This window comes from Mastigoproctus giganteus, chromosome 12 (genome assembly GCF_048544385.1).
Source record: "Mastigoproctus giganteus isolate SK-2022 chromosome 12, ASM4854438v1, whole genome shotgun sequence".
In the NCBI taxonomy this organism is placed as follows: Eukaryota; Metazoa; Arthropoda; class Arachnida; order Uropygi; family Thelyphonidae; genus Mastigoproctus; species Mastigoproctus giganteus.
Window position 1 is genome coordinate 100,280,197 of NC_143586.1, and position 27,850 is coordinate 100,308,046.

General features: G+C 37.9%; 1 protein-coding gene across 2 annotated transcripts in view; it reads right to left on the minus strand.

Annotated features, from left to right (window-relative positions):
- CysRS (cysteine--tRNA ligase, cytoplasmic) overlaps positions 1-27,850 on the minus strand; it is a 340,710-nt gene that overhangs the window by 15,768 nt on the left and 297,092 nt on the right. For both annotated transcript variants that reach the window (XM_090386775.1, XM_090386776.1), the window contains one exon: positions 24,813-24,880. In XM_090386775.1, the coding sequence (XP_090242901.1) occupies positions 24,813-24,880 (68 nt within the window). The remainder of the gene's footprint in view (positions 1-24,812; positions 24,881-27,850) is intronic.

Consider the following 27,850-nt stretch of genomic DNA (forward strand, 5'->3'; position numbering starts at 1 on the left):
CTGGCTACGGAGGCGACTCAGGACAATGCACCTCCCCACAGAGCCGTGGTGACTATAACACGGTTCAAAGATCATTCCACAGATTTTACCACCATAGAATGGTATCCTCATTCACCAGACATGAACCCTGTGGAGCATCTTTAGGATGCTGTGGAAAGGTCTGTTTGAGCTTTGGAACCTCCACCCAGAAATACGATGGAATTATGGACAGTGGTACAGCTTTGTTTGTTTGTTTGTTATTTGGTTTTTAGGAGCATTATCAACTAAGGCCATATTGCTCTGGGATATGCGGTCATTATCTGATCTTTCCATGTCATCTGTATTTGGTGGTGACGGGCTCAAACCCCGGTCTAATCAAGAAGCGTGTGCTACGCACTGCTGCTCCTTCCCACCTGGCTACGGAGGTGCCTCAGTGGTGCAGCAAGCATGGATGGAAATACCTGTGGAACACTTTTGTGAACTAGTGGACTCAATGCCTCGCTGTGTGACTGCCCTTGTCTGGGCAAAAGGTGGGCCTAGCCATTACTAGGTAAGTATCCCATGATTTCTGTCCACTCAGTGTACTATACTAAGCTAACAGACTCCTAATACAGTGCTACATATCATGTTATCTAGTTTTACATTATACCCTACACTATTCTGTATCAATCTAAAATATACAACAATGGTGGCAAGTTTCGAATGGTACAAGGTTCTACAGATACTAAGTAGTAACCTACAAAATCTCTATCTAAGTTCAAAATAAACTAAGGAGAGTGACTATGAATATAAAGCTACTTCTAGAAAATAAATTAATATGCCAATTAAGTCAATAAAACGGCAAAAATTTAACAAATACTTATCCGTTTGATGGAGTCATAAAATCTTCTCCGATACGGTGATGCTCTCGTTCCCAAAAATGATATGCATTGATACAACATGATATGCATTGTTATTTGTATAAAGTAAAACTAAAGTTGTCTCAAAAAAAAAAAAAAAAATGCAATTTTGTAGTTAACGTTGTTCGACAGTAAACCCTCGAAATATGCAGTCAAAGTGGATCTTTGACTGCCTCTGATCACGTACAATTTTCTTGAAGTATGAATAAATATTTATCTTATTTACTACAAAAACCCACACTACTTTTCCTGAAAAACATTTCTCAATTTATCCAGCACTTTTTATTATATTTCCAGAGAGATTATTTCTTACATATTTTTCACTTTTGCTATAAATTTATCAATATTATATTTAGAGCTAAATTCTTCTTTAAACACCGATGCATAAAATAATATCATCTCATTAATTAGCCTTCTGTCAATTATGCCCCCGAGTGGAATACAGCTACTTTTGAATTGGAAAGTTATATTTTAGGACTCTCATAATTTATCCCAGTTTTCTCGCTCATTATATTATACCCCACTTCTGACAGTTATCTGGTTTTCCCTCTGCAAATTACATTTGATGAAATGCAATTTTCAATAAAAATTGAGTAATTCGGTACAGTGAACCAAAATATAGGAGTCAGAGACTAAATATGGAGCAGTACTCCATCTGTGAATACTGTCCATATGGGGAAAGTGGTAATGATGTATTATGGTTTCTATACGAAGGATATTTGTGCATCCAAACTAATTACAAATAATACAGAAAGCCAGTGCTGATATGACAGTGGGGTTTTTTTTTTTTTTTTTTTGGATTTTTGCTGTGTTGATGTCTACTAGATACCAACAACTAATGGAAATTTTTAGAGAAAACAGGTGATAGAAGGTATGTAGAGGTTATGCTCTTACTTCCAAATTCTGAAAATAATAATAAAACAGGTACCTATAAGTAAAGAACACAAAAAAGGCCAGTTCAGGTTTACAGGAAAAATGTATAAGAATTGGCAACCACTGACCAATGTTATGATAAAGTTTATTACTACAAGAGATTAAAATAATGACAAGTGGAGGTTAAAAACTGTTAAAAGTATATCAAAATAAAATTGATAACACAATTTAGACAGTAGCTTTTGGGTTCTATATGGAGCCTTTCTCAGCAAAGAAACATTATATAAAGGTGGAGGCTATATAATTAGTTGCTGAAAGGTTTTGCAAATAATATGCCATCATGGAACAGGTTACCTAGGTCACGGAAGGTGGGCTACTATTATCTGTGAATTTGTAGTAAAGGGGGTGGTAAGAAATTCTTTATGTATTGGTTTGGGAAGGGGGAAGAAAGATGCATACATCATAAGTGGTGCAAATGTAAGGAAGGAGAGACAAAGGAAGGGAGATAATGGTTAGTGATTAGGGGTTAATGCTAGATGGGACGTTAGTAATCGGGCAGGGTCTTGTATATTTCACGTTATGATTAGATGCTATTATATAAATTTATACGTTTTAAATACTTAAACAGATCCTCGAAATTTGCTTCATTGCCAAGAATATGTGATAAGGTTAAGGGTTCCTTCAAGTTGGAGAGGGAGCTGAAGCTGGAATTTCGGACAGTTGAAAGGTGGGGACATTCAATGAGAATATGTTTTATTGTTAGGTGCGACTGGCAAAAAAAACACTGAGGAGGAGTCTCTCCCAAAAGCAAATGCAGATGAGTTGGGTGCGAATGACCGATGCGAAGCCTTGCGAGAATTACTTCTTGTCGCCTGTTTCTTCTAAAACTAGATGTCCACAATTGGGGATCTTTTTTTATCTGGAACAGTTTATTATTGGTTTGAGACTGCCAGAGGTCAGACCATTGTTTCCAACATGTTTTTTTAATAATGGATTTATAGTCTGTGTATGGAACTTTCAGTTGACTGTAAGATCCAGAGTCAGGATGTTTAGCAGCCTCATCTGCACGATCATTACCTTGGATGCCGACATGACCAGGAATCCAGCAGAAGATAACCTTGTAGTTGGCTGTTTGATGGTAAAATAATTTAGACTGGATCTCTTTAAGAACAGGATGAGAGGGAGGAAAGGTAGATTGAAAGGCATTGATTGCACTTAAAGAGTCTGTATATATATATATCAGAGATTGTTTGATATGATATTTGTTTATGTTATCTAGAGCCAGTTTTATTGCAAATAATTCTGCAGTATAGATACTGCATTCAGTGGGAAGAGAGGCAGCTGTTAAGAAAGTGGCAGAAACTGCTGCTGCACCAACAGCCGTATGTTTTGGAGCCATCGGTATAGATATGAACTTTCTCTGAGTTTTCCAAAGAATGCAGTTTATGTAGCTGTTGAAAGTTGGTATTTGCCAGGGAAGATTTTCCCCACCTTGAAAAGAAATTGTCACAGAGAGGTATGAATTCAGTCCAGGGAGGTTCAGGAGTAGCAAGGTCTTAGAATATATTCTTAAAGTTAATTTTCCAACTGATCATGAGTTCTTGCAGTCGAATCCCTGCGGGGCGGTTTTCATTAGGTTTATTGTGATATAGCAGGGTGTGTTGTGAATCAAACGGATACTGCCAGCTGGGGTGGGCTGGAGTACTTCCAATCTTTGCTGCATAATTTAACAATAACATTTTTCTCCTGAGATGCAGAGGGGATTCGTTTGCCTCAATATACATGCTGTGAACCGGAGATGTTCTGAAGGCTCCAACAGCTATTCTAAGGGCACTATGCTGGATGGTGTTCAGACGTAATAGAGAACTTTTCCTGAAGGAGTCGTAGATAGGTGCTCCATAATCCAAGTGTGATCTTATGAAAGCTCTATAGAGATGTAGGAGAGAGCTTCTGTCAGCACCCCAGGACATAGCAGAGACAGCTCTTAGGATATTCAGTTTTTTAAGACAAGTATTCCGGAGGTACGCCACATGGGAAGCAAAGTTAAGTTTATTATCTAAATGTAATCCCAACAGACGGAAATTGTTAGTGACAGGAATCAGGCTGTTATTTAAAAATATTTCTGGATCCGGATGTAGTTTCCGTTTTTTACAGAAATGAATAGCAGCAGACTTCTTTTCTGCTAGGGAATAACCATTCCGCAATGCCCATGATTCTATTCTAGCTATAGCAATTTGAAGTTGCCTTTCGATGGTGTTCATAGTCTGGGATTGAGTAGAGATAATGAGGTCATCGGCGAACATGTACGTTTGTACTGTATTTGGTACATCCCTTGTCATGCTGGTGATTCTTATTGCAAATAATGTTGGACTCAGAATGGAACCCTGTGGTACACCTTCCTCTTGTTCAAATGTTTTGGATAAATTATTCATGTATCTGACCTGAAAAGTTCTATGGCATAGGAAGCTCTGTATAAATTGGGGTAGATGACCTCTCAAGCCAAAAGAATGAAGATCTTGAAGAACACCATATCGCCAGGTGGTATCGAAGGCTTTCTCGATATCTAGATTAATCATGACCAGACGCTGTCCCCTTATAAAGGCATTATGTATATTTGACTCTGCTTTTGTCATTACGTCTAAGGTGGAACGGTTTTTTCTAAACCTGTACTGATTACTATTTAGCAAGTTGTTTGTTTCCAGGAACCAGATTAACCACCTGTGAACCATTTTTTCCAGGACTTTACCTAAACAATTGGTCAATGAAACTGGCCTATAGTTATGTGGAAAGGTACGATCCTTTCAGGGCTTTGGGAAGGCTAGAACTATTGAGTGACACCAGGAGATTGGGTAAGCATTTTCTAAGAATATTCGGTTGTAATAGTTTAACAATGATCTTTTTGCTCTGTCGTTCAGTTGTTTTAACATTATATAGTAGATCCCATCTGGACCAGCAGTGCTATTTGATGTTTTATTGAGCGCTCCAAAAAGTTCTGTTAATGTGAATGGCTGGTTATATGGATGTGAAACTCTCGTGGAAAAATTAATCTTATGCTGCTCTGCAGTTTTTTTAATTCGCTGAAAGACTGGTTTGTAGGAGACTATTGCTGATATACTGGCGAATGAATCCGCTAAGGCATTTGCTATTTCTCCCGGGGATGACACTTTCCCTTCCCAGTTTAGTATTGTAGCTGGGGACTGAATGTATTTGCCATTGAGCGTTTGTATTTTCCTCCAGATAATTCTGCTGTCTGTATCCTTGTTTATGTTGGAGGAAAAGCTGATCCAGGCATCTTTCTTTGCTTTTCGTCTTATTTGGCGGAACTTGGCTTTCAGTCTTTTGAAGTTAATTAGATTGGTAGTTGTGGGAAATTTACGGAATAAATTCCATGCTCTTTTTTTTGTACTGTTTGGCATGTGTGCAATCTTGATTCCACCAGTAATTACTATGTTTCCGTTTCCCCGAGAAAGATTTTGGTATTGCAAAGGTAGCAGCTTGTAATATTTGATTAGTTACATGTTCTGTGACATTGTCTATGGGTTGAGATTGGATTATTTTATTGTCTAACTGCACATGAGATGCATATTCATACCAGTGTGGCCTACAAAATTTCCAAGTGGAGCGACGTAGTGGAGGAGAGTTTACCCGTGTTTGCAGCTTGCAGAGAATTGGAAGGTGGTCACTGTTTAGCGGATTTTCAAGAACCGACCACTCCATAATACTATATACGGAAGGAGAACAGATTGATAGGTCTATTGCACTCATGGATCCTGTCGAAAAATGAATATAGGTAGGTTCACCAGTGTTCAGAAGGGTAAGTTGATAAGAGTCCAGAAGGGATTCTATTAACTTGCCTCTCTTGTCAATTGTTAGAGATCCCCACATCGGATGATGAGCATTAAAGTCTCCAAGTAAGCAGAAAGGAGACGGTAGCTGTTCTATTAGATTTTCTAGGTCATCTGAAGAAAATGAGAAATTAGGAGGAATATATATATAGATGCTATTGTAAGAGTGATGCCAATTTCAATGCGCACTGCCACTACTTCAAAAGGAGTCTGAAGAGCAATATGTTTGGATGGTACGTTGTTTCTTATAAGAACCACCACTCCTCCACGGGCTGGAGAGTCATATTTCTATCTCTTCTAAAGATGGAGTAATCTTTTATAGTAGGACACACTTGTGAATTTAAATAAGTTTCCTGTAGGGATATGCCTGCTGGATCATAACGGTGGATGAGATCACATATATCATCTTTTATACTGCAAAACCCTCTACAATTCCATTGAAGAATTCTTTCCATTAAGCGGTTTTGTTGGTTGTTTTGGTTTCTGACTGCTTTTTAGTTGTGACTTGTTTGCATCGATCCGATTTTCCTTTGTCTTTCTTTGGAAAGTAGGGACGTGTTACATCCTTCTCATCAGTCGCATGAAGTTCTAATATGGCCTCTTCGGAGTCATTGTGCTGGTCAATATCCGTTCTGGTTGAATTTGGTGGTTTCAGTACCATGGTGTCTGTCACTTTTTGTTTTGCTGTTGGATTTACATTAGCTGGAATAGTAATTGGGGTATTACAGGCTTGTTCAGTTTTTTTGTTGCGAAGGACACTGTTTGGGGGCAGAGAGAATGGAGCGTGCCCAATTAGCAATTGACATATTTGGGGGAACGGCAACATCTGTTTGTGTACCTATTGACTGAAATTGTTTAGCAGCCATTGCATATGTACATGTTGGATCTGTTTTTAGTATTTGCCTTCTCGCCTCTGAATATGTCACTTTATTCTCAACTTTATATTTCTGGATTTTTTTTCCTTGCTTCCAAAGTTCGCAACTTTTGGAAAAAGCTGAGTGATCACCCTTACAGTTTGGGCAAACAGAAGTCGTAGCAGTGCATTCAGTTTGATTGTGCTCCTTCGATCCACAAATTGAACATACTGACTCACCTCGACATGCAGTTTGGGAGTGTCCGTATTTTTGGCACTTGTAGCACCTGATTGGGTTTGGGATGTAAGGATGGACACGGCAATGGAGATAGCCTGCTTTAACAAATGATGGTAGGATGGGAGAGCTGAAAGTGAGAATTATGCTCCTAGTGGGAACAAGAACACCATCTTTTCGAGTCATAATTCTCCTTGCTTGCATGACTTTTTGTTTACCTAGCTCTTGAACTATCTCCTCCTCTGATACAGTTAACAAGTCCCATTCTGTGATTACTCCCTTCGAGGAATTTAAGGTGGCATGGGGAGTAACTTTTATTGGTTGTCCGCCAAAAGTAGTCATGTTTAATAATTTTTCGGAATGCTGTGATTTCATAGTCTCTACAAGAAGATTCCCAGACTGGAGCCACTTTACTGTTTTTGGTGAGCCTGCAGCAGACTCGATGCATTTTTGGACAAGGAATGGGGACAGTTTACTCAGAGGCAGCTCTGATAGAGAGTACAGTATGAGGAAAGCTGGTATTTCCTCTTGTGGGGTTGTTTTCAACCTCTTTGGTTGAGAATAGTCATTTTCGGTGTCTTTTTCTAGTCTTGAGCTCGATGGCTCTAAAGGTGGAAAAGAACTGTTTTCCATCTTTGCTCCTTTCAGCCCCAGGAGAGTGGATTTCTTCTCCCAGGTTACCGGCCCCGCCACGGGGAGGCAGGAGCAGTGCTGCTGGAGTGACCAAGCGGTATAAGGGTTAATGCGTTAGTTTAAAGAGAAAAAAAGAAAGGTGAATTTCCTTCCTGTAATTTAGTTACAATTCGTAATACTAAGTTAACAAATAATTAATGGGAACGTAAGAAAACTTTTACAAATTAATATAACTGTAGCTTTGACAAAAACGCTCTAGAAATCACTCAGGGAATCGCTTGATCGCTATAATGCGTGGCACCCGGGGCCACCACCACAACATGGCTATGTATTATCAGTCCTCTAGACAATGAATGGCCTCACTGCAACAAGGAATGTGATAAATAACACCATTCCTTTTCATTGCTGACATGGGTGTTTTCAGAAGGTGAGAGTATATTTGGTCTGTAATTTTCTTTCAGGCACTTATACTGTATGAATATTATACTTTCAAAGGATTATAGATATATCCTGTGATACCCCCCCCCCACCCCTAGATAGAAAGAATATAAGCCATACTAGTGGGGCAGTTTATTTCAGTATTTGGTGAATATGTTGTATGAACATGAATTATATAGTCATTTCTGTGTTCATGGATCAAAAACAGTTCCCAATAATCTATTGACAACTGTTTTTAGGACCTGCTTAGGAAAACCATATTTCTGGAGGGCTCCTCTAACTTTGCTTATTTCTTTATCACTCTCTCAGGGATTTTGAGAATGTGACCATTTTGTAATAATCAACTTTATAATAAGATTGGTCATGGTTGCAAGAAAAAAAATATATATAAACAAAAAGGCATCTGAGCAGTATCTGTTCAGATGCCATGTGAGGGTTAAAGTATTAAAACGAAAATAATTTCATTATAAAAAACTGTTACTATAAAGAAAAAGTTACAAAAATTTTGCCATATTCAAATTTCATATCAGATTTTTTAAAATTAAAATTTTATTATAATTAATGTTTGATACACAACAGCATTTTGAAAAACAAATTACCATCATTTAATCCATATATACACATGCATTTGCATTATATAAGTCATTCATTGTAGTGTAATATGAGAGATATTGTGGATTTATACTTGGCAACTAGGTTGTCATCACTGCAACACCAGGGTACCTGCCCACCCACTGATGAGGAGCCAATAAACTCCGAAACAGTGCCGAATTGGTATTGGTATCCGCCGAGAATAAGTAACAATAGTCTTCTCCTGTGGTGAAGCATTACTTATTCGAGGTAGTGCAATATCATGGCAACTCGTGAAGGTATTCGCAATATGAGATAATGATGCCAATTTATAACTAATTAAGTAGTTGGCTACGTACAGAAATGATGCAATTGCACTAAATTGTATGCTAGATAAATAACTAATAATAAAAATAATAAAATATAAAGGAAAATGTAAAAAACAGACAACATACAAAAAGGAGATAGGAAAATCGTTGTTGTCGTTAAATTTGTTGGAGCATCAGCAACTTAGGCTATAATGCACTGATTACTGTCTAATATCTTCTTCGTTTGTCTTACGCGTGATATGACTCATATATTGTGATATTTATTTATCAATTTTAGAAAGAGAAAAATGTCATCCATATCCTCACGATCTCCTAGAACACACTGTAATGATAACTGGCTGGAGTTATGAAAATGAGAGAAGAAAGCAGTTTTCCGTTCTTTCAGATATAGCGGGCATTCCAGGATGATATGTTTTACTGTTAATGAACATAAGCAGTTGCTGCATTGTGGAGGATCATCGTTTGTTAGTAGGTAGCTATGAGTGAGGAATGTATGACCAATGTGAAATCTGGCCAGGACGGTTTCTTCCTTTCTGTTTCGTCTCAGACTGGATTGCCATTTCTTGGGTTCTCTCTCTCTCTCTCTCTCTCTCTCTCTCTCTCTCTCTCTCTCTTGATTTCAAGAAGTTTATTATTTGCTTGATCTTGCCACATGCTTGTCCATTCTTGTTTATACATCTGTTTGATAATGGATTTATGGTCAATATAAGGAGTCCTGAAATTAGATGGTATCACATTTGTAGCACATTTAGCAGCTAAATCTGCCTGCTCGTTTCCTGGTATTCCAACGTGTCCAGGGATCCAACAAAATATTACTAGCTGTCCACGTCCATGAAGTTCTAGTAGCTGTGTCCAAATTTTTTGTACCAGCGGATGACTAGGGAAGTATTTATACTGGAGAGCATTAACAGCACTTAACGAGTCCATATATATGATGGATTTGGTATATGAGTCTTCTTTGATATTCTCTAGGACTAGAACAATACCGTATATTGCCATGGCTGGGTTTCCATGCTAGTATCCTGAAGTATGTTAGTAAAATTCAGGTCCCAGCTTGTGATAAGAGCTTGAAGCCTAATGCCAGATGGTTTATTGAGCCATGGTTTACTTTCATAAAGTTCTTGGGTTCTCTCTCTCTCTTGATTTCAAAAAGTTTATTATGGTGGCTCATAGGCTTCGGTATATAGGCTTAAGATTGGTGAAGTACGAAAAGCCCCCAGTGCAACTCGTAGGGCACTATGATGTACGGGATCGAGCCATTTCAGTGCACTCGGTCTGGCTGAGTCATATGCAGGAGACCCATAGTCTAACCTGGATCTAATCAGCGAGCAATATAGCTGTAGCAACACGTAGCGATCTGCGCCCCATGACATAGAAGAAATTACTCTGAGAAGATTTAGTTTTCTAAGGCAACTTGTACGAATATGTTTTATATGTTCCAGGAAGTTTAATTTTTTATCAAATATTACACCAAGGAATCTAATACTAGGCTGGAAAGTAATACGATGAGAATTTAACTTTAGGTCTGGATCAGGATGAAAAGAACGTTTGCGACAGAAGTGTACGGCAGTTGTTTTTGGTTTAGAAAGTCGATATCTGTTGTTTTTGGCCCAAGAGACTATTTTGTTAATGGTACCTTGTAGTTGTCTTTCAATTAATCACATATTTTGAGGGTGACATGAGATGGCAAGATCGTCAGCGTATAGGTACGCATCAACTGTATTAGGTATACACTTGGTTATGGCATCAATCCTAATTGCAAAGAGTGTGGGGTTCAACACTGAACCTTGGGGAACTCCCTCTTCTTGTACATATGCTCGAGATAATGATGAATGGAATCGGGTCTGAAATGATCTATTGCCTAGAAAGTTCTTAATGAATATCGGCAGATGACCCCGAAGTCCACATTTATGTAAGTCCTGAAGAATCCCATATCGCCAAGTTGTATTGAAGGCTTTCTCTGTGTCTACGCATATCATGACTAGGTGCTCATTTCTGAGGAAAGTGTTCCGGATATTTGTTTCTGCTTTGATAATGAGATCAAGTGTAGATCTTCTTCTCCGGAAGCCATGCTGGTTTGGACTTAGAATGTTTTCCGTTTCTAGAAACCATATCAATCTAGCGTTAACTATTTTTTCCAATGTTTTTCCCAGACAACTGGTTAGAGAAATAGGGCGGTAATTTCTGGCACCTGTGTGGTCTTTTCCTGGTTTCGGGAAAGCTAGCACATAAAAATGGCACCAGCTAGCAGGGAAATACTCCTCTAGAAAAATTCTGTTATACAGTTGTAATAGGGCAGTTAACAAATCCTCACTTAAATGACAGATCATGGTGTAAAAAATTCCATCGGGGCCTGGAGCACTGTTCTTCAATCGGGAAAGTGCACTGCGCAATTCAATCATGGTCAGAGGTAGGTTATACGAATACGAGATGGCAGTATTAAATTTTAGTTTGTATTTTTCTGTCCGGGATTTTAACAATTGAAATGCTGGCTCATATGTGGCAACAGCTGAAAGTGTTTCAAATGAAGTACCTAAGACATTGGCAATCTCTACAGGTTCAGAAATTTCCTTCCCTCTTACAAGTAGAATAGGAGAAGTTGCTTGCGAGTATTTGCCATTAATTTGTTTGATTTTTTTTCAGATTATAGAAGTATCTGTGGATCTGTTTATGGTGGAAGCTTAACGTGCCCATGCTTCTTTTTTACTCTCTTGTCTTATATGACGAGGTTTAGCTCTGGCTCTCTCTTAAACTGTAGGAGGTTGGCTGTGGTTGGATATTTTCGAAACAGATTCCAGTACTTATTTCTTTATTTTTTAGCATCGTTGCATGCTTCATTCCACCACATTTTTGGATGAAGCCTGATTTTGGATGAAGATTTTGGAATAGCAACCTCCGATGCTTTCATTATTTTTTGTGTAGTATACCTGACTGCAGAATCAATTGTGAGGGTTGTAATGACGGAAGTATCTATTCGAGCTAGTTCCTGGTATTTAGTCCAGTTAGCCTTTTCAAATTTCCAGGTTGTCCAATGTCTCTCTGGGAAGGAGAGCTTGAGCTAAAAGTACAGATGATAGGAAAGTGATTGCTATCACAAGGGTTATCAGTAACAGTCCAGTCTATGATAGGAAATATTGATGGGGAGCATATTGAAAGATCAATAGCTGAAGTTGAACCAGATGGAGAGTGTATGTATGTGTGATCACCAGTGTTTAGAATAGTTAGATTATGTTTATCTAAAAATTTTTCTATTATCTGTCCTCTAGAGTCAAGATGTTGGGAACCCCATAGGGGGTGATGGCCATTCCAGTCACCCATAATACAAAAGGGAACAGGCATTTGCTTAACTATATCATCTAAATCATCAAGGCTGTATGTATGGTTTGGCGATAGACACAACGAAACTAATGTTACTGTTATACCGATGGTGACACGAACTGCAACCGCCTCTAAAGATGTTTGCATGGGGATAGGTCTACAGGGAACTACAGAGTTCACTATGACTGCTATTCCTCCATGAGCTGAATTAGAGGAACTTCTATCTTTTCTATATATAGTATAATGCTTAATTGACATAGATACTGTATTCGTGAGATTGGTTTCTTGAATGCATACTGCAACAGTCTTATATTTACTTAATAGATCGTAAAAGTCATCTACATTACCACGGAGCCCACGGCAATTCCACTGAATAACTGTACTCATTGTTTGGTTTTAACTGGTGTCTGCTAACATCCGTGAAGTAGTCTGCTTACGCCTGTCTATTTTTTCCTTTTCCTTCTTTGAGAATACTGGTCTGCCTGTGTCGATGTCATCTTCTGGATGAATTTCAAAAATTGTATCGTCATCGCCTGCTTTTTCATCGATGTCCATGGTATCAGATCTGAGTTTGTATTTATCACTTCTTTCAGAGCTCTTGATTTGTTCTTTCTGTTGCTGTTTGGTATTCTTATCTGGAGGAACTGTTACTGGTGTATTTACTTCTTTTGTTACATATCTGGAAGGAGAGTGTTCCTTTGATGAAGAAAGTACTGATTTAGCCCAACCAGATATAGAGATATTTGGAGGGACTGAGCATTCAGTTTGAGTTGATACTGAGTGTAGTCGTTGAGTAACTGATGCATACGTAGATGATTTAACAGGAATTGTAAATTATTTTTTTGCCTCTTAATATGACACCTTATGCTCTATTTCATATTTCTGAATATTCTTCTCTTGTTTCCATTGATCGCAGTCCTTAGAGAAGGCAGAATGATTTCCATGGCAATTAGGACAGTTTTGAGTTTCCTTGTTACAATCGGTACGTGTGTGTGTTCTTTAGAACCACAAGCAGCACAAGTGACTACACCTCTGCATACAGTTTGCGAATGACCAAATTTTTGGCACTTGAAGCACCATACCGAATTGGGAATGTATGGTCGAACATGACATCTGATGTATCCAGCCTTTATAGTTGTGGGGAGAATTGGTGTTTTAAAAGTCAGTATAACTGTCCAAGTAGGGACAAGCTCTCCATCTCTTTTGATCAAAATTCTTTTGGCATGGATTACATTTTGGTTGTTTAATTCATGAACAAGTTCATCTTCTGATACATTTAGGAGATCCCATTCTGATATTACCCCTTTAGAGGAGTTCAAGGTGGCATGCATGTGGGGTAACCTTTGTGGGAATTCCACCAAAGGTAGAAATTTTCAGGAGTCTCTTTGCATGTCTATGTTCATTCATCTCCACTAATAAATCTCCAGATCTTAATCGACGAACCATTTTTGGAGGGCTAGCCACATTTTCAAGACATTTCTGAATCAAAAATGGAGATAACTTACTCAGTGATCTGTGGAGGAATGCAATATTAAAAAGAGAGGAGCAGAATAATCTGTCCCTTCTTTTTTTTGTCTCTTGGCATGGGATGGGTTTAAGTCATGATCTGGGTCATACCTATCTATATCTGGATCAGTAGATCCGCAGCTGGACTGTTTTGTGTTTTCCATCACTGCTCCTTTTAGCCCTGGGAGAGTGGATTTCTTCTCCCAGACTTCCAGCCCCGCCACGTGGAGGCAGGAGCGGTGCCACCAGTGACGAAGCGATAAAGAGATTAGTTGTTAGTGTGTTAATAAGTTATTCCTATATACAAAAAGAAAGGTGTCTTGCCTTTCTGTCAAGTGAGCTAACTTCTTTACTTCAGAAGTGCAAAATTAAATAACTTCAGAAAAATAACACTATTCTATAATCAACTGCTCTTTTAAGTAAATCGCTATAGTCACTTGCTTGGCACTCGGGGCCGATAGGAAAATCAGCTAATTATGTGCTCCCCTCCTCATGTAGGTAACACAGGCAACTATCTAGTTGGTATTTGAATTTCTTAACTACCAGCCTCAACTACCCATGGAGGTAACCTGTTCCACTAATCAACAGCTTGCTAACTAAAAGAAAACTTCCTACAATGCTGTCTAAATTTCTTCCCCCATAATTTCAATTTATGGTCCCTAGTTCTGAAATCCTTCTTAACAGTGAAAATTTTGCTTCATTTTGTTATCTCTTCTCAAAGCCTTATAGATCTCAATCAAATCCCATTTAAGGTGCCTGGATGCTAAGCTCTGTAGCTCACATAAAATCTTTTCTCACATGGATGCGATTTTGCAGATCTCACCATGCGTGTTGCCTATCTTTCAAGAAGCTCGGTCTTTTTTAGATGAGGTCTCCATACTCAGGCACAGCATTCCAAGTTTATAAACTGGGATTATGACCCTATCTCTACAGGCTATTGCTCGATAAATCATCAATAGGTCAACAGGGGCTTTCCTGGCTGCTTATTTACACACCCCAGAAAAACTTCATATCTACTCATATCATAGCTTCCTTTCTTCCTCTACTATTTTCAATTCAGCCCTACCAAGTATATAAGTTAATGGTATTCCCCAAGTGTATGACTTTGAATTCTGCTGCATTAAAACACATGTGCCACTTTTCTGACCATCCTTGAAGCCTGTCCAGGTCATCCTGAAAGAGCTGCTTGGAACTGATAATTAAATTTTGATATCATGTCCTATATCCTCTCATTGATGTTATTCATGAAAATCAGAAGCAACAGTAGTCAAAGAACCAATCATCGAGGAACTGCACTTCTGACATTACACCAACCTGAAGAATATTCATATTCTTTAAAAAAAAAAAACAATCAAAATTTGTCCATCACTAAAAAGTAATATCCAATTCTACCCTGTACTTTTTTGGGATGCTCTGCTTATGTATTATTTTAAAAATACCTATTTTATATAATAATGTAAAAGTATGTTATATGTTAAAATAATAGTATTAGTATTAATCAGGCCAAATGATGAAAGAAGCAAACTTATTCTAAATTTATCAAAAAAAGGAAAAATCAAAATCTGTTCATTACTAAAAAGTAACTATCCAATTCTGCCTTGAACTATTTGAAATGCTGTTCCTCAACTATCTTGGTAGGTAACTTATTTTTTTACAACACACTGCCTGATTATGAACTTCATGAGATATAATCTGTTGCTTCCCAAAATTTTATATTTGTGTCCTCTTGTTCTAGTTTCACCTGGTAATACCAATATACTTCCCTCGCTCACTGTATATTCATGAAAGAACCTTAAACATCTTGATCAGTTTGTCTCTAAGTCTCAGTGCACATGTAAATTGTTCCTCATAAGGGCAATCCTCAGCACTCTCAACCAATCTAGCTGCCCTTCTTTAAGTGAGGCCTCCATACCTGAAAACAATATTTCAAATGTTGTCTCACTGTCACTTCATAAAGATGAATAATAATAACATCCTTCTCTTTGCTACCAAAGGTCAGGTCTTATAAAGATCATTGATCATTGACTGCAAGGAAAGCTTCATGCCTGTTTATGTCATAACTTCAGCCTTCTAGTCCTTATCCACCTTTAACTCAGTGTCTCCTCATCTGAAGTCACCTTCAGGCCTTCTTTAACAGAAATGCAAAATCTTACATTTAAAAGGATCAACCTAGTCCCTCATTATTTACCATCCTACATACCTTTAAGTCATCAGAAAATCTCAACAGCTTTTCCTGTATATTCTTATCTACGTCAGTGAAGATTGTTTGTTTGTTTGTTTGTTTCAGGGTTTTATGGTGCATTAGCATCTAAGGCAATAATGCGCCAAGTCAAACGTCAGTGAAGAAAATCAGACACAGAAGACCCTCAAAAGCTGAACCTTGAGGGATTCTGTATGCTACACTAATCCACTCTTCAATGTTCACTGATTATCACCTCAGTCTCCTTTCACTCAGCCAACCCTTGATCTACTTAAAGATCTTTCTAGTAAACTAGGCACTCAGTTTGCACAGTAGCCTCTCGTGGGAGACTAAATCAAAAGTTTTACTAAAATCTACTATATAATATCAGTGTAAATACACCATAGTTAACCCATATATTTGAGCTACGATTGTAGCGTAGAAGGCATCGTTTTAAATGTATCTCATAATGTGGTTGCCTTCACAACAAGATAGCTACTATTGAATTACTTCAAATAAATAACGCTTCTCTAGTAGAGAAGGCTACTGTTATTTATTTTCAGCGGTACCACCACCCAGACGATCGTTTCGAAGCTTTTTGGCTTCGTCATCAGTGAGCGGGTAGGTACCCAGGTAATACAACAAGCCATCTCAGTTGCGAAGTTATATCCACATTATGAGAGATGCCAGAAGGGTGTGGTGGTAATGTATTTGGAAAATTAAATACACTAGGCATAATCCTTATGGGTTTTGATAATTAACTATATAATATCAGTGTAAATACACCATAGTTAACCCATATATTTGAGCTACGATTGTAGCGTAGAAGGCATCGTTTTAAATGTATCTCATAATGTGGTTGCCTTCACAACAAGATAGCTACTATTGAATTACTTCAAATAAATAACGCTTCTCTAGTAGAGAAGGCTACTGTTATTTATTTTCAGCGGTACCACCACCCAGACGATCGTTTCGAAGCTTTTTGGCTTCGTCATCAGTGAGCGGGTAGGTACCCAGGTAATACAACAAGCCATCTCAGTTGCGAAGTTATATCCACATTATGAGAGATGCCAGAAGGGTGTGGTGGTAATGTATTTGGAAAATTAAATGCACTAGGCATAATCCTTATGGGTTTTGATAATTAACTATATAATATCAGTGTAAATACACCATAGTTAACCCATATATTTGAGCTACGATTGTAGCGTAGAAGGCATCGTTTTAAATGTATCTCATAATGTGGTTGCCTTCACAACAAGATAGCTACTATTGAATTACTTCAAATAAATAACGCTTCTCTAGTAGATAAGGCTACTGTTATTTATTTTCAGCGGTACCACCACCCAGACGATCGTTTCGAAGCTTTTTGGCTTCGTCATCAGTGAGCGGGTAGGTACCCAGGTAATACAACAAGCCATCTCAGTTGCGAAGTTATATCCACATTATGAGAGATGCCAGAAGGGTGTGGTGGTAATGTATTTGGAAAATTAAATGCACTAGGCATAATCCTTATGGGTTTTGATAATTAACTATATAATATCAGTGTAAATACACCATAGTTAACCCATATATTTGAGCTACGATTGTAGCGTAGAAGGCATCGTTTTAAATGTATCTCATAATGTGGTTGCCTTCACAACAAGATAGCTACTATTGAATTACTTCAAATAAATAACGCTTCTCTAGTAGAGAAGGCTACTGTTATTTATTTTCAGCGGTACCACCACCCAGACGATCGTTTCGAAGCTTTTTGGCTTCGTCATCAGTGAGCGGGTAGGTACCCAGGTAATACAACAAGCCATCTCAGTTGCGAAGTTATATCCACATTATGAGAGATGCCAGAAGGGTGTGGTGGTAATGTATTTGGAAAATTAAATGCACTAGGCATAATCCTTATGGGTTTTGATAATTAACTATATAATATCAGTGTAAATACACCATAGTTAACCCATATATTTGAGCTACGATTGTAGCGTAGAGATTGTAGACTACGATTGTAGTCTACGCTACAATCGTAGCTCAAATATATGGGTTAACTATGGTGTATTTACACTGATATTATATAGTTAATTATCAAAACCCATAAGGATTATGCCTAGTGCATTTAATTTTCCAAATACATTACCACCACACCCTTCTGGCATCTCTCAAAATGTGGATATAACTTCGCAACTGAGATGGCTTGTTGTATTACCTGGGTACCTACCCGCTCACTGATGACGAAGCCAAAAAGCTTCGAAACGATCGTCTGGGTGGTGGTACCGCTGAAAATAAATAACAGTAGCCTTCTCTACTAGAGAAGCGTTATTTATTTGAAGTAATTCAATAGTAGCTATCTTGTTGTGAAGGCAACCACATTATGAGATACATTTAAAACGATGCCTTCTACGCTACAATCGTAGCTCAAATATATGGGTTAACTATGGTGTATTTACACTGATATTATATAGTTAATTATCAAAACCCATAAGGATTATGCCTAGTGCATTTAATTTTCCAAATACATTACCACCACACCCTTCTGGCATCTCTCATAATGTGGATATAACTTCGCAACTGAGATGGCTTGTTGTATTACCTGGGTACCTACCCGCTCACTGATGACGAAGCCAAAAAGCTTCGAAACGATCGTCTGGGTGGTGGTACCGCTGAAAATAAATAACAGTAGCCTTCTCTACTAGAGAAGCGTTATTTATTTGAAGTAATTCAATAGTAGCTATCTTGTTGTGAAGGCAACCACATTATGAGATACATTTAAAACGATGCCTTCTTCGCTACAATCGTAGCTCAAATATATGGGTTAACTATGGTGTATTTACACTGATATTATATAGTTAATTATCAAAACCCATAAGGATTATGCCTAGTGCATTTAATTTTCCAAATACATTACCACCACACCCTTCTGGCATCTCTCATAATGTGGATATAACTTCGCAACTGAGATGGCTTGTTGTATTACCTGGGTACCTACCCGCTCACTGATGACGAAGCCAAAAAGCTTCGAAACGATCGTCTGGGTGGTGGTACCGCTGAAAATAAATAACAGTAGCCTTCTCTACTAGAGAAGCGTTATTTATTTGAAGTAATTCAATAGTAGCTATCTTGTTGTGAAGGCAACCACATTATGAGATACATTTAAAACGATGCCTTCTACGCTACAATCGTAGCTCAAATATATGGGTTAACTATGGTGTATTTACACTGATATTATATAGTTAATTATCAAAACCCATAAGGATTATGCCTAGTGCATTTAATTTTCCAAATACATTACCACCACACCCTTCTGGCATCTCTCATAATGTGGATATAACTTCGCAACTGAGATGGCTTGTTGTATTACCTGGGTACCTACCCGCTCACTGATGACGAAGCCAAAAAGCTTCGAAACGATCGTCTGGGTGGTGGTACCGCTGAAAATAAATAACAGTAGCCTTCTCTACTAGAGAAGCGTTATTTATTTGAAGTAATTCAATAGTAGCTATCTTGTTGTGAAGGCAATCACATTATGAGATACATTTAAAACGATGCCTTCTACGCTACAATCGTAGCTCAAATATATGGGTTAACTATGGTGTATTTACACTGATATTATATAGTTAATTATCAAAACCCATAAGGATTATGCCTAGTGCATTTAATTTTCCAAACTAAAATCTACATACACCATATTGAAACTGCTTTCTGCATTTTAATGCTTTATGGTTTCATCAGTAATTAACTAGATTTGTTAGAAAACTCCCTTCATAAATACGTGCTGTGACCTCTTTTGGATTTCACTCTTATCAAATTGTTTCCTTAATTACTGATTCCTCCCTCAATACAGAAGCCAAACTCGCCAGTCTACAGTTACTCATCTCTGTTCCAATAAATAGATAAACAAATATATATGAAATAAATGTTTCTTACATACTTAATTTGTGATTTTATACTTTTGCACATTATTAAAAAATGATTTTATTTAATTACAATATAATTTTCATAATATGATTTTTATAAAAATTAAATGACTTATATAATACAATAATGATTTATCTTTTAAAGTAATATAAAATACAGGGTTGTTAAAATTAAAGTATCCCTATGTAGAGGGCTCTGGAGGCTCGTTCTAAGGCTCGTACTGAAGAGAAATTTGGACAACAGGTACAATAAAGAATGTGCTCACCATTTATTGGAAAAAAAAAATAAATAAATAAAAAAATAGTTACAAAATTTGTCACTGCATGGCGCTGTGTTAGTGTCACTGTATGGTGCATAACTCTTAGGTACGATTATGCAAATAACGTAAGTTATTTGCATAATTAAATTATTGCCACAGCACCACTACTCAGCTCTACTATATATATATATATTTTTTTTTATGAAAACCCCAAACACAAAAGGTATCAAAACCTATAGTACTTAGTACCGTGCATGGGTTGAAGGAGAAGTATGGGGGGGGGATGCCGGAAACTTTGCTCTAGAGACTTAACATGGGTTTCACCACTTCAAGCCTCCAATAAGCAAAGTGGTGGTATTTTACCGGTTGATGAAAGTCATCTACCACATAAGCAGTCTCTTCAAAATCATATAGTAGATGTTTGCCTGCACTGAAGCAGCAGCAGCAATGCCAACAACATTGCAGGAAAAGGTGCTATTAGTGAAGCTGTACTATCAGAACAGCAACAATGCAGCTGTGGCTATCAGAGAATTCCGGCATCAGAAACGCATAAGGCACGGGCCTATGACTATTTGTGTTGTCCACAAAATGATTGCGAAATTTGAAGCGACAGGACATCTTGATGTTCAACTAGGTAGAGGTAGAAAACGAGTGGACTCCTCTCATGTTGAAGATGTGGCTATGGCTGTCGTGGAATTATCAAGTCAATCTCCATGTGGTAGTGCAAGTGTGCCAGCTGTTTCTCGTGAAGTGGACATGCTGTATTCCACTGTAAGGCTAGTAATGCGTCAGGTGTTGTGGTACTATCCTAACAAGATGCATGCTACAGCAGTCAAGCATGGTGATGCAGATATTCGTTTCACATACACACTTCAGTTTCTGGGGCGAATGACAGTGGATATCACTTGGCCATGGAACATCCCTTGGAGTGATGAAGCCCATTTCTCTTAAATGGACTAAGTGAATACGCATAACTGTCGCATTTGGGCAACAGAAAACCCTTGAGTTATCCAAGAGGTCCCATTGCATTCTCCAAAAGTGACAGTGTGGTGAGGATTTACGGCTACATTCATGATTGGGCCATATTTTTTTGAACAGGTAACACCGACTGGACACTGCACCTGTTCCGTTTGGTCACTGGATAGCGATATTATGAAACGGCAAATTTCGCAATACCAGAGCTGCAACAACGTGGGTGCCTTCAGGATACCATATTCATGCAAGATGGTGCACCACCTCACATCCACCGTTGTGTCCAAAGATTGCTAAGGCAACATTTTACAGATGAACGAGTCATCAGCCATTGTTTCCAGACATCTTGGCCACCCCGATCACTGGACCTCACCCCATGTGACTTCTGGTTGTGGGGTGTTTTGAAGAACCATGTGTATCGGTAAGGATGTCATTAGCATTAGTAGAGGCATACGATGCAAGAAAGCAAGCTTATTCAGCATCAGCCAAAAAAAATAAAAAAAACACACACCACTCCCATTTCACCCCTCCGTTCGTTCGAAATACCTGTCCAGTTGAGCTTTAAATTTGTTTAGGCTATCAACTTCAACAACAAGTGATGGAAGTCGGTTCCACCAACCAACCACCCGCTGGCCAAAGGCAAATTTCCGCACATCTATCCGACATCCGTCCTTCCTCAATTTGAATTTATGCCCTCTGAGGTCATTATTCTGAGCAAGAGGAAAAATCCCATTGGCATTGAGCATGCTCAAACCATTCAAAGCCTTATACACCTCTATCAGATCACCTCGCCGGTGCCTAGTCTCCAGACTCTGTAATTTGCAAAACTTAAGCCTTTCTTCGTAAGAGCAACCCTTTGTTCCATTCACTAATCTTGTTGCCCTTCTCTGTACCAAGAAAGATGTAGAGCTGCTGTTCCAGCAGCTCTACATCTTTCTTGAAATGAGGCCTCCAGACCTGTATACAGTACTCAAGATGTGGCCTAACCATTGCCTTATACAAGGGAATAATCACCTCCTTATCCCTGCTAGAAAAATTCCTGTATATCATTGACAAGACACCATGAGCTACTCTTGCGGCTCGTCTGCACTGCTCAGAGAACTTCATATCTGCCTGCACAATTACCCTCAGGTCCTTTTCATTCTCCACCAATGTCAGTGTAGTACCGCAGAGTTGATACGTTGCTCTGGGGTTACTGTTTCCCATATGTAGTACTTTACATTTGTCAATGTTAAACTTCATTTGCCACCTCTCAGCCCATCTGTTCAACCTTTCCAGATCCTGTTGCAGCAGCATAGCATCCTTAACAACCCTGCCAACCTTTGTATCATCTGCAAACTTGGACATTAAACTTGATATCCCATCATCAATATCATTCATAAACACCGAAAACAACAACGGACCCAACACTGAACCCTGAGGAACTCCACTAATAACATTAGTCCACGTTGAGCAGTATCCATTGATTATCACTCTCTGTCTTCTGCCACTCAACCATCCCCTTATCCATAGCAGCAATTTGCCTCCAATGCCACACTGCTCCAATTTGTGCAGCAGTCTTCCATGTGCAACAGTATCAAAAGCCTTTCTAAGATCCAAATATATAATATCAAAGTTATTCCCTGCATCCAGTTCTTTTGTGACTACATCATAGTATCCAATCAAATTGTTCAGGCAAGACCTGCCCTTAACAAAACCATGCTGTGTCTGAGCTATAACTGAATTCTTGTCTAGATGATCCTGCAGTGCTTCTTTAACCAGTGCCTCCATTAATTTACCTGGAACAGAAGTTAAACTAACAGGTCTATAATTACTTGTGTCAGTCTTTGATCCTCCTTTGTGAATTGGGGTTAATTTGCACATCTCCAGTCTATGGGTACCTCCCCTGAGTCCAAAGAAGCTCTCATAATTATGGCTAGGGGTTTGCTTACTTCCTTTGCTGCCTTCTTTAATATAACTGGATAGATCCCATCCACCCCAGGTGCCTTTTTTATGTTTATCCTCAACAATCTCTCCTCCACTTTCCTCTCAGTTATTACAAAATCATCCAGCTCACTGCCAATGTTTACTTTACCTACATCATTCTCCTTCCTGAATAACTCCTCATGCGTGAATGTAGATGCAAAATACTCGTTTAGATTGTTAGCCACCTGAGCAGGATCTTCAACTGTTGAACCATCAATATCCAGTGGACCAATCTGATTCATCCCTTTCCTTCTTGAGTTTAAATATGTAAAGAACTCTTTTCTGTTTTTCTTTGCATCCTTTGCCAAGCATTTTTCGTAGTCTGCCTTTGCCTGCCTAATCTCCTTTGTGACTTGGTTACAGACCAACTTATATCTATCATAGGCTTCCATGTCACCCATTAATTTGTATGTATCCCATGCATTTTTCTTCTCAGCCACATGTCTCATTAGTTCATCTGACAACCATTTAGGCCTAAACCTTGAACAATATTTCTTAGTTGGTATGTAAAGCCTGGTAGCCTCCAAGATTAGTTCCTTGAATGCTTCCCATTTTGAGTTTGCTGTTGGTAACATCATCAGTTGGTCCCACTGTATAGAATTTAAATACTGTCTCAGACCATCATAGTCGCCTTTACGAAAACAAAAACCCTTCCCTTTACCTCTGATGGTAGTTACCTCCTTGAGTAAATCCCACTTCAACACACTGTGATCACTGCCACCCAGCGGTTCATTTATCTGCAGATTCTTAATGCATGAAGAATCACTACTGATAATCAGATCAAGAGTATTGCTCCCTCTTGTTGCCTCACGAACATGCTGATGTAGAAAACAATCATCCAATAAATCCACAAAAGCCTTGCTAGTGTGCGAGTGACCAACCCACAAATTCCAGTCAATATCTGGGAAATTAAAATCCCCCATTATAAGATTCCTGATTTATTGGCCCACTCTATTTCCCTGTACAATATCTTATTATACTCATCAGAGTCATTAGGCCTATAGCACACTCCTACTCTCAATTTTGATTTCCCTATGCTTATATCACACCAAACTGACTCGACACTGCCCTGTCCATCGATGTCGACTGGCTTCACTTCCTTGGACTTTATGTGTTTCTTAACTAATAGCATAACCCCTCCTCCCCTCCTGTCCTGTCTATCCTTTCTATACACATTGTATTCCCCAATTTCCAGTTCCGCATTACTTATATCTGTGTGACACCACGTCTCTGATATCCCAACAATATCTGCCTTTGATGTTTTGAGCAATACCTCAAATTCATCAAATTTATTTACCAAACTCCTAGCATTGGTGTACACGCAGGTATACATGCACCTGTTTCTATTCTTAGCTACCCTAACACAACCCATGTGTTTACTTGTACCGCAATGACTTCCAGCAGTCTCTGAAATATCCTGCATCTTGTTTTTCAGGCTTCTGCTCATTTCAATAGAAGCAGTGCAAGAATCACTTCCACCTCTGCCAGTAGCTACTGTTACTCTATTAGTCCTTGTATCCCCCCCAACTAGCAGTTTTCCGACCCACCTAACACTGCCTCGACAGCATCAGCAAAAATTCTTGCACCCTTTCTATTTAAGTGTATCCCATCCCTGTAGAAGCAATCTCTCCTGTTAACAAGTACAGTCCAGAATTAGACGTCATGTGCTGGCTATTCCAGTTGATATGTTACGTTCTGCCGTAGAAAATACTGTTCTTCGAATGGAAACTGTTGTTTACCAAAATGGAGGACACACTGATCAATTGTAGCACTGTTCAAGTGATTTGTATTGCCACAGCACCATATAGTGACAAATTTTGTAACTAATTTTTTTCCCCCAATAAATGGCAAGCGTATTCTTTATTGTACCTGTTGTCCAAATTTCTCTTCAGAACGAGCCTTAGAACTCGCTCCAGAGCCCTCTACATAGGGATACTTTAATTTTAACAACCCTGTATATTTTGAAGAGAAACAACACATATTTCTAGCAACCCCTGAACTTAAAAGCGAAACAAAAACTTCAACAAAAATTTACTTTTAATTCTAATATTTTCACCTTTAATTTCAATTCCTTTTCTTTCATCAAAGTTTCTCTATCCACTAATTTCACAACAGGAGGCTGACCTATAGATGCCAAAATAGTATAATCATTTATTTAATTAAAAAACAACAACAAAAAAAAAAAAAAAACAATGAATACATGTACACTTAACCAACCAATATCATAATTATAATTTCTTCATTATATTTATATGAAGAAATGATCATATAAAATGCAGCTCCATCAAAAAAGACTAAGTAACTTTACTACACAAAATGCAGAATGATTATTAATGAAAACTACATACATTTCAACCTCTCTGATATTCACTTGTAATATATATATATATATATATATATATTTTTTTTTTTTTTTTTTACAGGCTTACAATAATTTCTGAAAAGTAGCTCACACTCAAATATAGATAAATTATCCACAAAGAAAATAATGAACAGCAAGCCAAATGTGAAATTTTGTCTAAAACACCAACAGAAACATTACAACTTCTGTAAAAGTTTACAATGAATCTGTGGTGGTTTTGCAATGTTTGCTATGCTGCATTTAGGTGGCATAAATAGTTTAAAGATGGAAGAACCACCACAGAATGTGATCTTATTTCTTAGGTCTTATATCAACATCAATAACTAATGTGATTATTAATACAGCATCTACTGTTATCCATGAAGACAGATGAATTACCATTGGAAAACGTACAGAAGCCTCAGGTATTAGTTACAGGAGTACACAAGGCATTCTGAAAGAATATTTAGTGATAACATATGCTTGTTCATGATAAGTTCCTTGATTCCTTATTTCCAAATAAAGGCAGGTTAAAGATGACAGCTGTGTTTGCCTCATAAACACTTACCAGCATCAGAAAACTGATTTTGTTAAGCAGAATTATTAATGAAGATGAGTCCTGAATCAAAACAACCAAGTTTGTGGTACAGGCAGCCCCCATATAACATGGTACTTCTACAACACGGTTTCACTCTAACGTGACTTTTTGTTGTTGTTATTTGGTTTTTAGGAGCATTAGCAACTAAGGCCATATTGCCCTGACCTTTCCGCATCCTCCATATTTGGTGGGCACGAGCTCGAACCCCGGTCTAATCAAGAAGCGTGTGCTACGCACTGCTGCCCCTGCCCACCTGGCTACAGAGGCACCTCGAACACGATTGATAACTTGTGGCAATCCTCAGACAACATGGTACTTCTACGACAAGGTTTCGCTCTAACACAGTTTGAGAATTTCTGGAAATTTTGCATAACATGACATTTTCTCACTTTTGTGTTGGGAAAAACCTTTCTATTATGTTGGATGTAATTTTTCAACGTTTCCATTCCTTTTTGTGAATCCCAACTGTTGATTCACTAGTTGTTATTGCCTCTGTGATATTTTTTTAAAGCACATTTCTGGGGGTCACTATCATAAAACAATAAAAACAATTTGCACTTTCGGGTTCATTGGTGTTTTCTGTTACCATAATCAATTATAAATGGGTAGCAAACTCGATCTTCTTGCATTTGCTATAGTACTGATAGCTTGAATTTTGTGGGTTTTTACGTTATTTGGTGATCCATGAAATATTCAATCATATGCCGTGTTCTCTGTTATTAACTGCTTATCATTTTTACTGTTTTAAATTTTACAACAACAACAAAAAAAAAAAGTCCGTGAACAGAAATATCACTTAGTATGTACATATTAATTAAGCTATGTATGTAAGTGTAAATTTATTTTTATTTTGCTAACTGCAAAATATTCATCAGATTTTCATGTATCGCTTAAAGCGGGGTTCACTGTATTTTGTTGGGAGATCCCTGGTTAGGTTCTGTGCTATTTAACTTGTGCTTGTTTGAGACCATAAAAAATAATTGTGACATCGAAGAGTGAAGTTTGTGTCTTTTAAAGAGAGCAGAAGAGACTGTGCTTAGCAGTGATGAAGAGGAAGAAAATTAAATGAACATATATTATCTCACATAACATATAAGTATCACAGTTTTAAGGTAAGACATTTGTTCAGTTATTATTATTTAAGTTACTGCTATTATAAAAATAAAGTTAAAATATTAAGTTATTACTAATACAAAAATAAAGTTACCAATAGTTATAAAAAAAAATGGCATATTTCTGTTAGCTTTTGGAACGTAATCTCCCTTTTGTACTGATTCTTAGTCCTGTATAACACAGTTTCGCATTACACAAGATTTTGTAGGAATCAAACTACTGTTTATACGAGGGTTACTTGTACAAGCATAACAAATCTCCAAAGAAGGTATAATCTATGAGGTCTGCAAGCAAGCATGTGGTCATCACCTCTTTTTTTCATAAGATGATTATATAAATGTATATAAAGATGATTTTTTTATCTGATGCTGTATAAGCTAAAAAAAAAAAAAAACACTACTTGTATCATTTGCCCATCCCCTTTAATCTTATTTACAATCATCACACTTGAAAAAATGTAGTGTGTCTGGATAAAATTACAATGAAGTTCTAAAGAAATTGAATCCATAAGTAAGCCAAAAAAGACCTTATTTGGAAACATCTAGATGACCACTGCATCACAACAATGCAAAAACCACTTTGTTGAGGAAACACTACATGAGTTAATCAATAAAATAGTTTCCCACCCTGTTAGTTCAGACTGTCTCCTGTGACTGTTTATATTTCTTGAGCTCAAAAGTGAACCAAAGGATTGTCATTTTCCATCAGACACCAAGCTAATAAATAGACTAAGGGTATCTTAAATCCCCTCTCAAACAACTGCTTCTCGTAAGTACATACTCTGAAGTCGGTGGTTAAGGATACAATTTAGGACCATCTCTTAACAAGAAGTATATTGAATTGATTTTAAGGGAAGCAGCAAGTGAGTGCATCAAACCATTGAGGCTAATTATGAGAGCATCGTTGGACTCAGGAGAGATTCCGTTGGATTGGAAAAGTGCCAATGTATCTCTAATACATAAGAATGGTTCTAAGAGTGTAGTCGGAAATTACCGACCAGTCAGTCTAACTTCAGTAGTAGGCAAAAATCATGGAGGCAATG